Raw genomic sequence first — 17,792 nt, forward strand, 5'->3', positions numbered from 1 at the left:
AAGAAAGTTCAATAAAGATTAAGTTGCTTCATTCTGCTAAAATAATCATATCAACTGAGTATAATGGGGAAAACATCGGAGCTAGTAATGTAGTAAGTAAAACACTTATTTTAATGTTTAGGCACTGATGTATTTGCTTTGTGATCAGATGGCAGTGAAGCAAGGAGAAACCTTTTGTGTGAATGAACTGCTTATGTGAAAATGCATCCATAATGTAATCACTGGGACCGGAAGGGGCCATACTGTGTCTGAAAGGAGACAATGGTATCTGGCCATATCTACATTGCTGAAATCGAGTTCATCAGCGATTCAGCCCTTTGACTGCGGTTGTCATGCAAACTTCCTACTTTGATCAGTAGAGGGTGGAGGGAGGAACTCGCGTAGGCCTGCGGATGTATCTCTGCTGTTTACCCTGTACTTGGCTTCAATTGAAACTCTTCCGGAGAAAGCAACGGGACACATTTTGCACCTTGACCTGTCTAGACAGTTAAAACTTTTTGTCCAGTTTCCAAGGGGAAGGGCTATTTTGACCTCTTATGCACTCTTTGTGGCGATTCACTCTAGGAGTATAGGTGTTGTCTGGGGGTTTTCTTGAATTTGGTGAAGGGGAGGATATGAGAGATAATCCAGCAGCTTTTATTCTAGGAAATGAAAACTGAGACTGTAGACCTGAGTGAGGTTAACTTTGTGGGCCTTGCTTTCCCCTCTGAATCCTGAGCCAGGATTAAGCAGCTGCTGGCACCTTCTTAACTGACCAGTCATGTGAGCAAACTGGATATGGTGGTCCAGTAACTTCATTTGCTAAAGTGAGGTTTTTTTCTTGTTTTTTTGGCAAATTTGTTGGTGTTTTCAATAGGACAGAAAATGTATTTGAAATGACTAGCAACTACTAGTACATTTTCACATTCAAGAATTACATTGTCAGTTTTGAAACTTCTTAACTTGGTGTTTTTTTTAAAAGAATGAGTAATGTAATGTTGCAGCATTGTTCACGTTGCTCTGTTTTTCTGCAGATTCCATATGCTAGGTCAGAGACCCATCTACTTGAACTCTTTGAAAATGTATGTTCAAACATGGATGATTATGCACTATATGTGGATCCAGAGACCCAGAAGAAGACTTATATGAGATTTGCTCCGAGGGATTCTGAGAAAATGAGTTCAGTAGATTTCAACAATTTCAAGTTTGATCCTGAAAATTCAAAATCGCTAAAGTTTGTGGTAAGACTTATTTTTAAAGTGTTCAGACAGCTTTTACAGCAGAGGGCACTAGAACTTAAGCTCATGAAATCTTCATTAAAAATTATGCTACTAAGCTTTTAGAATTCATCAAAAATAAACCCAAGAGTCCTCTTTAATAGAATGGCAATTAGCTGGTGATCACATTTTTGTAGCTTCATGGTTCAGTTTTAATGTGGAAATACTACAAAATGGTTTTGCCATGTTGGTGAGAAATAGGAAATTAAAAATGGCAGCGGGCAACAAAGAAACGCCTTGATTTGTGTTGCTTCATAGCAATGGCAATGACTCATTTTGACTGTTTTGCACTTTAATATGCTCCAATTTTATTCTGATCTCAGTGTGAAAGTATAATGGAAGAATATGAGGATGAAATAATTTCTCTCTTCGCCCACGAGGCAGACCATGTGGCTGACCAGCTATGCATCGAGAAATCAGGTACTGCGTCTGATGTAACGGTATGGGTCCTTTTTCAGTTTCTTGTTGCCGTGCTGCATTGATGCTCTGGGGGGGTGGAAATGGCTTCAGTCGTTACTTGCATATGTAAGTTTCATCTGTTAAGGTACCATGGAAGTTTTGCCTAATTATTGATATTTGTGTCAGTTCAAATTTGTCAACCATGCTATTCGATATGCAGCTTAAAACGTGATATTTTTACAATATTCTTTATAAATTGCATCAAAATGGAGTTTGCTAGCACATATATATACTGTGTGTTTAGTTAAGTGCATCCCACTGTTTGTGACTGGTTGCCATTAGTATTCAGAAAAGCTGCCTGCTGAAAATCCCCTTAGCTGAAATGAGATTCTTTAGGGAATAAGTGGCTAAAATCTCAATTTTCTTTTGATTAGAGTCCATCTTTAATAACTAACAATTTTTTTCATCAATGGTGCTGGTAATGAAAAGGTGATGTATCATCATGCTAATTTCAAAATAGTTGAAATCTGCAAACCTTTAATTTCAACAGTGTTTTACTTGATGTGTGATGGTGTATCTGTGACCTAAAGGTTGCTTGTTTTTGCTGGTTCTTGAAGATATTTCACACACATCTCACGAGTGTTGCTGTTTTATTTCAAACTGGTTGAATCACCTTGGGGATCTAACCCATCTTTAAAATGTAAACTGATTTGCGTATTTTGTAGCATTTTGACTATGAAGATCCAGACCAGCTCATTACAATAAACAAAAACAAGTTTGAAGAAATAATCCAGCTTGAGAGAATTGAGTTCTCTGACAAAATATCTGATTACTAGTGGCTTGTGTGTTAGGGTTTCTGATTCAGTTTGTATAAATGAGATGGGGAATTGATGTATATTTTTGACAGACCACAGTAAACTGTGGTCATAAAAAAACAAGATAAAGATGATATTGAGGGTGAAAAGCAATTGTTTCATGTAGTTCAGAACCCCCAAAATTGAATTTTCAAGCTGTTTATCTCAATGAGGTTTATTTTATATTTCTTTAGTAACATAATGAAAACATTTAAATAGGTGTCTGATAAGATCTTTAGTAGTAGTTATTCAGAATTCACAAAAATCCAGTCTGATCCTTCGGGTCAGTCTAATATGTTTCTGTAAATGTTACTATGGTAAACCTTCAGTTTCTTTTGAGCCTTTATATATTTAATAAGCTGGAAAACAATCTGTGTCCTTTCATAGCCTAAATAGATAGAACTCATCTTTTTTTTGAAGTCATAGCAGGCACAAGCCAATGTAATTTTAAACTACCTTAGATTTGGCAATATTTGGTGTAGTTAAAACTTTTTTTTGAATTAAAAGTGTAGTCTTGTACAGTCTAAAATAGTTCATATAAAAATAGAAGCTGGCATTAACAGGCTTGCTAATTTTCCAATAGTCTTAACTGCAAGAATTACAGAACATATATATTGTAAACCGAATATGAATTTCCAGCTAATTTTGAGATCCTTGGATAGTTTGAATCACTGTATTGTACTGGCACTGGATAGATAGGTCTGTTTTAATCATTTCATCATACTTTCATCATAGTGAATTATTTCTTTAAATGATTTTAACAGATGTTGAATTTTGGAATGATCATAACAGGTGGTCAAAGTGTTTGTTCCACTGTTTTCAGTGGAGCTATTTGTATAAACTGTTTCCTCTGACTATTTTTCAGCTTGTCTTGATAAAGCTTCTCCATGTTTGAGATGTTCAAACAATAAAACATTTAATTTTAGACATGTATGTAATATTCACCTTCAGCATAACAGAAACAAAATCTTCAATCATTGCTTGTAGCATACAAATATGGCCTGTACCAGTGCAGAAAAATAACCAAAAATGTGTCCTTTGGAAAGATCACTTCTTGATGCAAGGCACATTTAACTTCAAATAAATATTTGCCTTTTTTTGCCCAAGTTGAAGGAATGTTTTTTCAATTATTCTTTCTAGTGCTATTTTCCTTTTAAATATATTGGGATATTGTTCAAATCACTTATGCTGATAAAAATATCACCAGTTATCAGAATATTCATACTGTTTGATGAATTACTTCTGTCAAACAAAAACTTGGAACATTTATGTATTTATTTTTCCCCCACCAGAGATGTGTGAGCCATCCATGCAAACTCCCCACTCTGAACTATAATCCTGCTAAGAACTGGTGTGTATCAAGTTGGAATGGGAGCGTTATAAATGACTACATCAACAACTGGTGAATTTACACTGGACCAGAACTACTACTCTGAATTTGTTGTCTTCTCATACCCTTCTTCTCCCCAAGAACCACTAATTCAGATATTTTCATTATGGTTGTATCTTTTGATAATTCCTCATCTTTTCTTGTGTTTTCAGATTATCCACAATTTATTAGAGATTTTATAACCGAGTCATTTGGATTAAATGAATGCCTATCTTCAGAAATTTTTTAGCCTAACACTGGAACCATAAAATAAAACTTGCTGCGTTTTCCCTCTTTTTGGTCAAATAAAGTGTGCAGTGATTCTTTCTAGGTTTATTTTCAATGTTATAATCTAGTACTTGGAAATAAAATTACATTTTTATTTAAAATTAGTGGATGTGTTTTAGTTTTATGCTAATTACTGAGATTGCCTTTTTTCTTGCAGATCATGGAATCAGTAATAAAAAATGCTCCGTGGTCAACTTTCCCTCCCAAAATGTTACTTTCATGTTGTCCTCTGATTGTTCCTAAAAATATTTTTAGATTGGGTTAATGCTGGTTTGGGGTTCCCTTTCCCATTGCATCTCGTCTATTTGATAGTCCTGTTCAAAATTCAAGAATCTGTTAAGGCACAATGAATATCACATTACACTGAGTAGATCCTTTTATCTGCGTGATAAAATAGAAATCTTCATTTTTCAAATAAAAATCCTCCCCTGTCTTATAACTCGTGCTTATTTAGAATTTGTGCTCGTTTATCTAGAATTTGTACTCATTTATCTGTGTAAACTTTTGTGATATCAAACTGAGCCGAATGAAAACTGTCCTTTTTCAAACTCTACAATGTATTTATAATCCACTTGGCACAAAATCATTTTTAAAATCAACTTGTCTGCTTAGAACATTTTAATGTTGTTTCTTCCAACATGATTTTTTTATGTAAATAAAAGTCCACGCTATTTTGATTTCTGGTGTCTTTAAACTTTTCTTGGGTTATTTCTTAATCAATATTGAGGCTGTTTGTAATACATTTTGAAACATTATATGTTTTACTAGACAACTTTTCCTAAAATTAGGTTCATTTTCAATTATACACAATTCTTTAGCGGGAATGTGTTTTTTTTCTAAATGTACTGTTCAGTGGATTAGAATAAAAGGAAGACAATGTGCAAGTGTCAGCAAATGTAGTTTATGTTCAAATCGATGACTTTTTAGCAGCTCTACAAGTACATTTCATTGTCACTTGATGAAACCAAAGATCCCTTAAAACGTGGAGCTGCTGTCATTGGCTCAATAATTGTTTCTTTATAATGCTGAAATTGACACATAATCTGTGGTCATGAGGTCAAAGTCTTAGAGAATGTCCAGTATAAAAAGGAACTTTTGAATTTTGAAACTACTGGAGAAGCTGAAAACTGATAAATGCACTGTTTAGCTGGTTGTAGCTGACCACCTAAGTTTAGTAGGTGGATACTGTGAAACATTTTTCCCTTTTCTGATAATCGGCAGCAAAGTATTAACTCCTTACTTACCTTGTTTACAACTCAAATTGTACACTGCCACAATAATAGTGTGAAAGTCCTATCATGTGTTTTCTCTTCTGCAGAGAGCATATACTTGTAATTCAATGCAGAGTCCTGCTGGGAAGTGTAAACTAGTGGGAATTTTGTTCGTGTTCCTTTTTAAACGTGTTTTTGACCACTGCAGATTTTTCAAATGAACTTTCTAACTATGAGGACAAGGACTAACCTAAACTTCCGTTTGTGATGCTTCAGAATTAAGTGCGGAGTATTTTAGTTTAAACAGCCCATACCAGTGTATAAGAGGGGACTGGGGTCACATTGACCATAGTCGAAGAGCAATTCCATTCTCGAAATATTTGGGTGTTCATGAGGAATTAAATCTGTATCGTGATATTTGAGTTCATGGTGGTAGATGTTTTCTTTGGACTCGGGTCCAATATTGCTGTTCCTTGCCGAAATCTATCCCATATGCGTCTAATGCCTTTTGATAATCACTTAAGTTTCGAACAGTGTTTTTGTTTTGTAAACGCCAAATAGCTGCCCTACATTTAACAAGGCTGCTGCTGTAACTTCTTGAGAAATGTATATCTCGAAAATGCATATTTTACATCATACAAATGGATTTCTAAATTAAAAATAAATTGGTTCGTTACGTTATGACTTGTATTTTAATCAACATTTGGGCTACTCTTTCCCTTCCCCTCCAGATCCTCCAATTTATTTTAGCTACTTTTCGCCACTTTCTGGTGGTTTTTGGAATGATGATGCAGATCATATTTCTCTGTACGCACTGACTATAGCGATTGCCATATTAAAACAATCAACGGGATCAGTGGCCTGCAAAGACCCGATGTAAAACTGGTGGAATGGACTTAGTTCGCCATCTGTAAACTGGACAGATAAATGCTCATTTCCTCCTGCTCGTATACGGCAGGGGAGCTTAGCAAGGTCAGTGACACAGCTGCTAAGGCTTTGGGTGGAAGGGAGGGAGTATCTTTCTTTAGACTAGCCTGGTCTGTATGAAGGACCATTTCGTAAAATTACCTAAATTCAATATCATTGAACCAGGAGGTCCACCTCAATCAGAACTGCAGCAAAGTGGTTCTCTACAGTCTGACAAAGTTCAGCCTCTGAGCTGCAGCATTAACTTGTATTCTAACAAGATTAAAATATATTTGTCCTGGGGATTAGCATACTTAAATCCCCCTTCCCCTTTTTGGTGGTGGCAGTTCCCTTTGATCTGTGTTGCATGGCAAGAGCCTGGCTTGGTCCTGGCCATCCGAGTGCCAAGTGTGAAATCGGCCTGATGTCATCCCTATTCTTCACTTTTACATCTTTCACCAGTTTAATTATATTTCCGCCACAAAAGGCTGGCGCTTCATTGCATATTCAAGTTGGACAAGGAAGCATTAAAAAGTATGGGTGAAATAACTGTGGGGGGAGGGGATCGCTTTTGTGTTGAAGACAGCTAGTGGAACCCAAAAAAAACTAATAAAAGTACATTTCTGCTATTTATTTTCTTTCCTTTTCTCTCTCCCCTACCCCTAAATTCACGCTACCCTTAATGCCACCTATAACGTCACCCTCTCAAGTGTAAAGATGTAGTAAACTAAAGAATATTTAAACTGGCCCATTCTGGCTCTTGCCGAAACAGTTTCTGCCCATCGCCATTTGCAATACTTGATTTTAGAGTCACTGGGGATAATCCTTTTTAGCTCATCGACCCAGGTTTTGATTGGTTAAAATGGATTTGATAGGAAAGTGTCAGCTCCACAGTTTGACGAGATGCTCTGAGAGTTTGTGAATTTTATCCAGAGGCGCGGAAGAGTTGGGACAGAGAGGAAACGAACCACCTGCAGTTGTGGCAGAAGCTTTGACCTTCACCCCAGTCTCCTGGCCACAGACTCCATTCACAGTGTCTGAGAGGCACAGTTGCTCCCCACTTGTACAGGACCAGGCTCATCAAGGCAGTGACCATTGGGCGTTACTTCCACATACAAGCAAAGCAAGAATAGAAATGCAGATTACTTCTTTAGCATTTGATACCAGGTCAATGCTGGGAAATGCTCTGCTCTGACAGCTTCTTTTGTCTGAGATTTTCTGTAACGTTTCCCAGTCTCTCTATATTTGGTACAGACAGGTAGAAACGAGTGGAACTTGATGACGTTTTGGAGAGGAAATAAAGGTACTCGGAATTATTTTGAAAGGAAAATGGCACCTCTTATTGTCATGATTGTAGTAACTCTATGGTGTAAATAGAAAATTCATGTAAATAGGACTTCCTGCTTCAGTCCAAACTAAAGTCTAGAGAGGATGATAAAAGTTATTAGCCACAACTTTATTTTAGTAGAAACTCTTCATGTTTTCAAGTACGATTTATTACATCAAACATGCTTCACAGGCACGCGGACTCTTAAAATTCTTAAATATAAAGCGTTAATCTAGAAAGTTGTTGCGAATGTTGTTAAAGTTTGCACAGATAACGAGCGAAATTTGAAATGAACGCAATTCTATAAATTAATAGTGTAAAATGTTAGATAATGCTTTGGATGCTTTATAGTTCAATTCGGAAATATATGGAGTATTCAAATATTAATTATAAAGATGAAGAGCAACAGTGCGGCTTACACTGAAATAATTTTATTGTAACCTCCTCCAAGAAACTTTTTTCCCCCTTCTTACCCACGCCCTTGGCTGAAATTCGCAAATCTTTGGAACTGAGCCCCTATCTGGTTTGCTGCGCTATTTTCCTCACATAAAGCATCCCGTTTAGTAGAGTGACAAAGAAGAAGAAAAGAGCACATTCTCTATTTAATCCAGGCCAAAGATTTTTGAATAACTTGATTTGCCAGCATTTTAACAGTGTTACAAAGTTCTCTGAATATAATTCTCCAAATTAAAAGAAAATACTTGGTCCGTTTCCAGAAGGAATATTTATCGGGCATTCAAGATACAATCCATCTGGCATAGGCGGGCACTGATATTTTAAAATCGCCATCAAATTTACAGGTATGACAGCCGGTCTGCGACTGTTCAAACCACGCTGGTATGCATTTTACACAGATTCTTTCAGAACCTATATATTATCGGCGTTCTGACTGCTGTGAAAGAGTCATGAGTCTGTGCTGCTAAACATATGTACTTCACCTACTTACTGCGTGTTACAATAGTAATCTCCATTAATGTTCCAACTTGCAGCATGCGCTGTGAATTGTGCATTTACTGAAGTATTCAGAATTTAACAGCGATAAGAAGTTTGAGCATGGATTGGAGTGCGAAATGACGTTGATTTTGCTAACAATTACATTCCGTGTATGGGAAACTTTGTTTCATTTTCATTCCTGGAATGCTTTCAAAATCTCAGCAGTACCCAGGAGTACAGAAAGAGCATTTGTACATTCTTGGGCACTTTAGCCGGTATGTTAATTCACACCTTTTAAAACATATAACAGAGGTCTCTTCACCCTTTTGCCCTTTCTGTGACTTGTTTACCGAAAAAAATCCAATTAAGATTTATTTTTGTAACTTCTGACTATCACCCACAGTTAATGGTTGTTAGTTCCCTTTTTTCGGTATTTAAAAGCAGGCAATACTTCAGGGAAAAGGCCATTTTGTTCGGAAATTAATTTTATGAACAGCAAACCCGTTGCATAATTGGATCGTTGTCTGTTAATGAATCAACACAATGATTTCAAAAACTGTAAGATTGTGCAAAATGATATTTCTTTACAATGGATTGCCTTTTAATATACTCTGCCGCTTGCAGTCTTCTAATAAATCAAAACCTTTTTTCTCTATTCGATCTGTTGGAGCTGTAATAAAGACCATAAAGTGCCATATTTTGGTGATTTGGTGGCAGAGAATGATCCAGTTAGCAGCTGTTGCTCTAAACCTACATACCAGAGTTTTCCATTAACCTTATGCACATCAACTACTGCACGTTTTAGTTGTTGAAAGCAACTAAGACATTTAATAGAGAAACATTTAGGATATTGTTAAACCCGCACGCTCCCTAATTGTCACAGAATACCAGCCGTCATATTTAATCTACGTGGTTGACAAATGGATAATCCACAGCTTGTTTACACCTCGGTGATTCAGGTAACTAAACGAATAAGATCGTTCGTATATTGAGGCGATGTGCTTCGCAGTCAATCAAGAAGAACAAAATAAGTAGATTACAGTTGCTCAAACCTGGTTGGTTGAAATGCTATTGTGATGTTTCTGCCATAAGTTTCTTTTTGGTTTTCTTTACTGAATATTACTTATATTAAACCAAAAAACTCGAGAACCTTTTGTTTAATTCCGAATTGTCCAACACCTCACAAAATGGTGGGCTATGTTTAACTTAGTACACGCTATAGAATTTGAGATATATTTAAAGGGCTACTGATTATAGAGTGCAAGTTCTGCACGAGAACAAATTAGCAATGAATCTGCTAAATGACCTTAAATGATCTGAACCCAACATTTACATTCACTTCGATTTAATTTGTTTGTAATTCTCATTGAATTCAAAGCAAACCTATAACCACCTTACTGGCACAGTAAGCAATACCCATAATTTTGGCTACATAGGAAAACAGGATCATTTGTGACAATTTCTACAGTCATGCATATTAATTGTTTTTGAAGGATACCCCCGCCAATGTAATTTGCTAATCTTTTAGATTTCTGCCATTAATTAATTTTAGCTTTGGGAAAGACTGTTGAGTTCTTCGCCTAACTGCTCGAGTTAAATCTGCTATTTTATTAATTATTCCTAAAGCAAAAAGGTGACGGGAAGTCACAAAATGATTTGCTCCATCAGGACAGATCGGGAACTGTTGACAGAAAACGTCATCAACATCCAAAGTTAGGTCCCTCAAATGCTCAGTTAATTTCTACTTGACAAAAGTTGACAGCTGCTTAAGATCATGCTAAGGACATCTGCCGAAAATATAACCACTGGAATCGTGTCCCCATGTCCTTTTAGGATGTAGGCTATTATTACTATTACAAGATTGTTTTAGGATTGACTGTAATCAAGCTTTTGCGCTTTGGGGAAAAATTTTTAATTAACGGTCATTGTTATTGATCCTCTTTCCTAACTTTATTCGGTGTTGTATATAGCCTTAACCAAAAATGATTAAGTTCTCGTCTTTGTTTCCCAACGATTTTCTACACTTTTTAAAATCGCTTTTTTAATTCAGGTAAATATTGTATTCTATTTTCCCTCCCTTTCCAACAATGTGGCTTTATTTTTCTATTGCAGCTATATTTTGGCTTGTGAAACATTAATCTAGAATAATATCAATGTCTATTATTAAACATAGAGTCTGGTTTGAATTGTAAGCATTCAGTCTAGCCAAGATATTTAGCTATGTCTGTCAGTTCACAAATTCTGTTATTTTCTGAAACTTTACCATGTTATAGGATACTAACCTGAATCATTTAAGGAGATTATAGAACTTATAAACAGATTAATTTTCCTTAAATAACAAACTTTTTTTGTTTATACATATATATTTATATTTATACATATGTATACAACATATATTTTGCTTAATACGTGAATACACAGTATGGTGCCAATCGACAGTTTAAACTTGTTAGTGATGTTACTTTATTTTTCTCCACGCTGTCGCTTATTTTGGAAGAAGTTGAATTATATATTTACTGCACTGACGATGCTTATGAATGTTTAAATATATTGTATTGAATTCATGAGTCACCAGACTGCAGTTATAGTTATTTCCCTTTGGTAATGATCTCACAGTACGAGAGCACGATATTGCTGCATTAAAACACCCATTGTTTGTAAACTGCGTTATCTCATTAATAAACAGATTTTTTAATATATCCCGCTTGGTACTTATCACCATACTGACATAATATTTTTCCTACTCAATTGGATGCAATCATAATTTTCCAGGTTGTTTTATAAAGAAGCGAAACATGGTTCATAATTCTTGATTGTGTGTCAGATTGTTATATTATAGGCTAGAGTCCATAAGAAAACCGGTAAAAACGAAGCTCAATTTCAAATCGAAGTGGGCATAAAATATACAACCATTATACCCATGCTCTTGATTTTTAAAGTGAGTCAATTTATAATGAAATTAGTGTTCAATTTTTGCTAGTGCAGTATTGGACCAATGTGCTTCCATTTTATCCGCATTCGGTTCTAAATGAAATATTACTGAAGGTTATGCTTTGAAGCGTACAATTGTTTATTTCTCCACACTAGGAACAAAACACTTGTACAGGACAAATTTGAATGAATGATATATAGATATATATATATATAAAATTTCCACTGTTTCAAGTCTGGAATCATACAAATAAAATCACAGATACAATGTTATAATTTAGAGAGAATGCACACAGATTGATTTGTTTTCTTTGATATCTAGTAGGCAAAGCATTCATACACGGTTTGCATTTCTAGCTAATATATCTTGCAGTTCCTATTTTTCTATGAATACTTTCTATTCTAGGCACTTGCTGCTATATTCTTTTCTCCTTTATACAGCTTTTATCCAGTGTCATTGAACTAACGTCGGCTGCACGGAAACCAAATATCTAAAAACGTACGTTAAGGATACAGAATTTTTTCCAGTGTTGTGTGTGTATTATATATATTTAGCCGATGTCACTGAACTAAAATAGTGCTGTGCGCTGTTCAAGTTGACAAATTTTAAAAACATTATTTATAGTACGAGTTTTGTATCAATTACGAAGAAAATTGATATGTTACATTCAACTTACTAAAATCTAACGATAAAGGAAAACATTTTTTACAAAATTTAACACCACACAATTCGGACGCCTGCATCTTTAAACAAGAGTCTCCCTATACTGCACATTCATTCATGTTAGGATAACTCTGGAACAAAACATCAACAAGCGGGGTAGCAGCACCTCTTTTTCGAAACTTTAGATGGTTTGAGATGAAATTATCAGAAAGTAAACTCACATTTCGTGCTAGGCACATACTCTTCAAGGCTCAATACATTTTAAACCTATCAATGAATTTTGCAGAGAGAGGACGCTCTCTATAGGTTTTCGAAATTACAGCAAAAAAAAGTCTACGTCCCACTTTAAAAAAAAGATAGGCAACAGAACACGTGGGCAAGAACGCAGAAATTGTATGTACTTGATGCTTTGATCGCTTCGAATTTGAGGCCGGTGAAGGTTGCAGTTTCTAGAACCCACTCTCACTGCATTTGCATCGGAGAGCACAAATACACCGTCAGCAGGTTATTGAAGCAGATATTCTCAACGGTCGGATAAGTCGTCTGTAGCTGTAAAGTAAGTGGTGACGTTAGGGTGATTTGTGGCTTTTTTTTACCCAGAAAGAAAACCCCACACACTCAACAACAATGCTATCGTAACAGGACCCAACACACGTTAATCAAACAGAGCACATAGTGGTTTTATATTTTAAATATGCGTCTCCTTTAGTGTTTTTAAAACAACCTTTAGACAGATTTCTGGATCATTTGCATTTTGAATCAAGTTCTGTGAGTTGAACTTGACATTTTGAGACGTTGACTCCCAGCTCGCCATCTACCGCAGGAAGGCGCTCCAGAGGCGGAAGCGAGTCGTGTGGACATTGTTTTCTTAACCCCCTTCTTTTATTTCCAAAAATAAAAATAGAAGTTTTTTTTAAACCTGTGTTTAAACATTTGTTTCAGAGTTTCGTGGAACGTTTGCAACGTCCTACCTCATCAAAACATTCCAAATGTTTAACAACACAACACATCTCAACAAACAAATGTGTACACAGTATTAATGAAAGTTGTGCTGTTTTATGCAACGCGCCTGAATATCTTCCACCAAGCTCAGAGAATAATTATATCATTTTCTAACTTTTCACACGGTTATAAAAATCTGAGCTCTCCTCACAGTAGAATTACCCGAACCTCAATTAAGTCCTTTAAGTTGAAAAGACTCTATTCTGAGAGATGTTAACGATCGGAAAACACCTCATGTGACGTTCGAGTGTATTTTTGCCCCACAACAATCTGCCTTGCTCTCGTTCTGTTTTTATATAAAGAAAAACAATCCCAAAAAGCTGTAAACCTCGTAGTAGAATCAAACATTTGATATTTATTTAATTTAACATTTGTTTTTTTTCTGTAAAACAACAGCAGGAAAATTCTTTGGACTTCAGCAGGTTGGTTTAAATTTCACGTTAAACAGTTCACCGATCGCCTGCAGCATCCAGTCGGCGCCTGGTAGAAAATGCGACCAACAAACATCCACGGCAAAAAAAAAGTAGCTTCTGAAATCCCAGAAACTAAATCTCATCATATATTGAAATATCTCCGTTTTTTTTACATCACCTTACCTGAATTATATACACAGAATATTGCGGGATAATATCTCATACAATTTCACTTTTTTTTTTAAACTATGCTGGTATCTTTTTTTTCTCTCTCAATACACTGGCCCTTATTTTGATTTATATTATTGCATTGTATTTTTCGCACTTTTGCTGTTAAATCTTTGCTATTCACTTTCTTCCTTGTCTTCCTTCCCCGTGCTGGAATGGTTATAAAGTCCTTGCGCCATTAAATGGAGTGCCAGTGAGTTCTTTGATCCGGTAGCTTTCTTGATTTTGGCTCGCTTGTTCTGAAACCATATTTTGATTTGGGATTCGTTGAGACTGAGTTCATGAGCCAAGCTCTGCCGCCGCTGCTCGGTTAGGTAGCGGTTAGTCTGAAACTCGGCTTTCAGTCTCTGCAACTGCTCGGCAGTGAATGCTGTCCTCGGTCGCTTGTCCTCTTTATTGGGAGTCTTCTTCTTTGGTTTGCGGGACCTAGGACCTAAAAAAAAAATCAAATCCAATATTTTCAGTAAATATTGATTTTAAATAAAAAAAACAATCAAGAAGACAACCTGACGTGTTTTTTTTAAACTGCTGTAGGAAAGACACTGGGATACGAGCACAGGTGCCATCTTTTCGTCCCTCGTGATATTTGTTTCTAAATACAATAAATCAAAACTTAAAATAGATAACAGTATAGGCTTGAGCGAGAATTAATCATTCACAATTTCTGCCTGTTCTATCCAGCAATTTTAACTTGTAAATATTCGTACCAATCAGCACCCAACTGTACATTTCAGAAAGTAAATTATTCAGTCGGATAGATCAGCGTGTCGGTGGCTTGTATATTTGTTGTAGCATTGCAGGAATTGACATTTTTTGTACGTGTATAATATGATACAATTCATTGCATCGTGATCCATAACTTATCCAAATACAAACTGTGCGATTTAGATGTGTATATTATTGCAGATTAGCCCCCGAAGTTGGTGTTGCTCGTGTATCTTCTCACTCTATTTCTAGATTATACAGCTTCACAAACTCATAAAATCTCGCCACACTTCAATTAGGGCGATGCTTCTGCTGGTTTATTGGCCCTCGATTTTACAAGCTTCCATTTATAGCAGCTATATGAGCGCATAATGAATTTTAAGAAAATAAATATCTCTAGTCCGAGATTGAAAACAATGAGTGCGTTTGCTTTGTTACACAACTCAGGAAGTTTGAGAAAAGAGCCAAACAATTGATCAGAGTTGAACTCACAGATTGCTTTGTTATTTCTCTTGTTGCTGTTTGTTGGAGAAGATGCAACATTTCGGGTGATAATGGATTCGCCGTATAATGGAATTGCAACCATTTCAAAAAAGTAACCCTGGCGTATTTATTATTAGTGATGTGCAATTTGAAGTCTCTGTGAGGTACATAATACAAGGCGGGACAGATCCATGACCATTGATCACTTGTATAAAAAGTGACATTAAAATGGAGGGAGAAAGACAAAAAAAAACACTGAATTAATGAGTAGCCCATTGCCGCGTCAGAACAACCACCACACGATTAAATATATTTGAAATAAAGCTTTTGCAATAATGGGAGAAGAGCCATTCACCTGCACCTTTGGCCAGAAAGTTGTTACAACATCGTGAAATGTTAAAAGAAGTCAGATTTGAACAAATGTTTGATTCGGTGCTTGATGCACAATCCACATTTGTAGGTCGCAGGCAAGCAAGTTTCTCTCACAAGTATACTTCAGAAGAAAATACATTTCAAAACCTGGCTTGTGGGAGGGAAGGGAAAGAGCTTGACACCTATTTATTGGTAAATTGTAAGCGCTATCAGAAGCAGTAAATCTCTGACTAGCATTAGTAGAAAGTGCGACGGTCCAGAGGGAAGTCGGCTGGTTTTGTGTGTGTGTGTGTTGGCTATAATTCGGCCATCGTGTTAAATTTTTAATGCATACCCAGCTCAGTGCCTCATAAAGTATGAACCTTACACTCCACCAGAGACAACTACACTGGACTGGAAGGTTAAATATAATGTAATATATATGTAAAATCTAAAAGCATAACAAACGTAGTTTCTTTTAGAGTTGACTAATTAAAATGGTATACATTTCAAATTCTCGCCTTGGAATGTATTTTAAAATAATCTTTGTGATAAACCAAGGCTGTGATAGATGAAACATTATTTACTGCCCCTCTTGTACGCAATCAAAACCCAAAATTAAAGGTACAAAGATATTTATATATTCATAGAAAATGTCTATTATTTCCGGTGGAATTATTCAGTCGTGTCTTTGTAACCAGGGCTGAAGTTGCATTTTCTGCACGCTTAGAAATTTCAGAATCAGATTTCAGTACAATAGGCTGAGGATTAATTTACAGCGTGCTTTTTAAATACTCTTTACGAATTCCGTACTCGCGTATTTCCCTCGAAAGCTGCAAGTCTGAAGCCGATCGAGTTTAGCGAGGCCTACATCCCTGACAAAAATATGCTAAATACTAGTCAACAAAGAGCTCCATCAGACATACAGGGGCGATGGGGCGCATCGTGAGCGTTTTCATACAGTCATAATTACCAGACATATTTCTGTTTAAAACAACATCCCACCTTGTTTTTAGACGTGAAACTCCTAGTTATCGTCCATTTTAATCTAACAATGGATGGGGCTCTTTTTTCAAACAATAGATCTTGAGATAATTTACCCAATAGGTGCTCTATTGAAAAATATTTTAACACCGAAAACCCGCTCTGGGAAACAGTTGAAGCGACCACTTCATCGGGCCGAGGGTTTCAGACAGTTCTCCTGCCTGCAGTCCCCCACTAACTTGAAAATGTAACCTTTTCGATTTACTCGAAAACTACAAAACCATTACTGAGTTGGACGTGACTTCCAAGTATGTGAAGTGGCGAGTGGCGCTCAGTATTATCCCCTTCCTCTTCCCATAAAAAAACCCCCAAATCTAGAGTTTAGATACGATCATACAGAAAGAATTGAAATTATAAACACGAATGAGAGTTAAGGGGATCCCACGTGTGAGTGGGTCTGCCTTTTGTGATATCGTTTGGAGAACAGCCCAGCGACACATTTCATGGCCATTGCTATGTTTTTATCTATTTCGATCAACTTTTTCTTTCTATTGATTAACTGGAGGCGAACACCATCCCATGTAAAATATTATGTCACGTGGAAAACCATCTTAGCAGTCGGGCACTATATAGTTTAAGTTTGCATCATTGCAAAACACAATTAAGTAATAATCAGGTTATATTTTGGAATCCATTAATTATTTGGCCCATAAGTTTAAAACTAGCCTTGTTTTTTTTTCTCTTTTAAAAGACTGGCTTTATTCTTGTGTTCCCTCACCTGAAGAAGGCCTGTCGGAGTATCTAGTGCAGTAAACCCAAGCAGGCCAGAGCATGGGCTGGGAAGCGGCGGTGCTGCTGCTCTGGGAGCTGTCGGAATCCGAGCCCTGGGACTGGTCGGCGCTCTCGCCGTTCCTCAGCGCCCCTTCTCCCGCCACATCACGTTTCTTGGCCGCGGCACTGGGGCTGGATGGAGCCCCTCCTCCTCCTCCACCACCACCAGCTCCACCACCACCACCACCTCCTCCTCCGGGCGGACTGCCCCCGCTCTGCCCGGACACCAGAGCCGACGGGCTGACGTTCTCCCTCCCGGGGATATGGCTCGGCTCGCGGTGCCCGTCTTTCCTCTTGCCGAAATCCGGCCGCAGGATATTGTCGATGAAAAAGTTGGTGATCCGGTGGGGGAGCTGGTTGCCGGGCGCCTGCAGAAGTGGCAGGATGGCCCGGTTCGACTCGTTGCTCGACTCCTGGTTGTCCACGCGGTGGATATTTGCATCATTCTCTTCCATAATGTGTGTGTGTGTGTGGGAAAGCTTGGGAGCACTTGTCCCTGTGTGTTCCTTCACCCACTCACTGTACAACGGTATCCAACTTGGTTTGAGGAGAGAGAGAGAGAGGGGAAAAAAGCACAGGCTCACTTGCCTTTTATTTTCCCCCTTAACGTTCCTCTAATTTCTTTCCAGCATCAATCTCTCCGCCTTTAAGGTCTCT

General features: G+C 37.1%; 2 protein-coding genes across 3 annotated transcripts in view; one reads left to right on the forward strand and one right to left on the reverse strand.

The window, feature by feature from the left end:
- The window catches only part of LOC139264705 (protein canopy homolog 1-like), a 100,022-nt gene extending 95,212 nt beyond the window's left edge, over positions 1-4,810 (forward strand). Inside the window, exons 3-5 of the mRNA XM_070881645.1 lie at positions 1,014-1,220; positions 1,580-1,676; positions 3,802-4,810. Coding sequence (XP_070737746.1) covers positions 1,014-1,220; positions 1,580-1,676; positions 3,802-3,845 — 348 coding nt within the window. The 3' untranslated portion in view covers positions 3,846-4,810. The remainder of the gene's footprint in view (positions 1-1,013; positions 1,221-1,579; positions 1,677-3,801) is intronic.
- Positions 4,811-13,897: 9,087 nt separating this feature from the next.
- Positions 13,898-17,590, reverse strand: en2a (engrailed homeobox 2a). 2 transcript variants are annotated; one of them, XM_070880110.1, is made up of 3 exons: positions 17,323-17,590; positions 17,083-17,280; positions 13,898-14,214 (listed from the first exon to the last, which is right to left on the reverse strand). In XM_070880110.1, exons 1-3 carry the CDS (start codon positions 17,588-17,590, stop codon positions 13,898-13,900), a joined length of 783 nt encoding a protein of 260 aa, XP_070736211.1. The 2 variants fall into 2 exon arrangements, with proteins under 2 accessions (XP_070736211.1, XP_070736210.1); XM_070880109.1 differs by having other exon boundaries at positions 17,083-17,590.
- Between the last annotated feature and the right edge of the window lie 202 nt (positions 17,591-17,792).

The sequence above is a fragment of the Pristiophorus japonicus genome, chromosome 5, assembly GCF_044704955.1.
Source record: "Pristiophorus japonicus isolate sPriJap1 chromosome 5, sPriJap1.hap1, whole genome shotgun sequence".
NCBI lineage: Eukaryota > Metazoa > Chordata > Chondrichthyes > Pristiophoridae > Pristiophorus > Pristiophorus japonicus.

Bases quoted from the DNA above. Each gene is read 5' to 3' on its own strand.
- en2a (XM_070880109.1), bottom strand. From the start codon at position 17,590: ATGGAAGAGAATGATGCAAATATCCACCGCGTGGACAACCAGGAGTCG. The intron at 14,215-17,082 runs GTGAGGGAACAC...TTTTTTTTTTAG, and splicing joins CTCCGACAGGCCTTCTTCAG to GTCCTAGGTCCCGCAAACCA.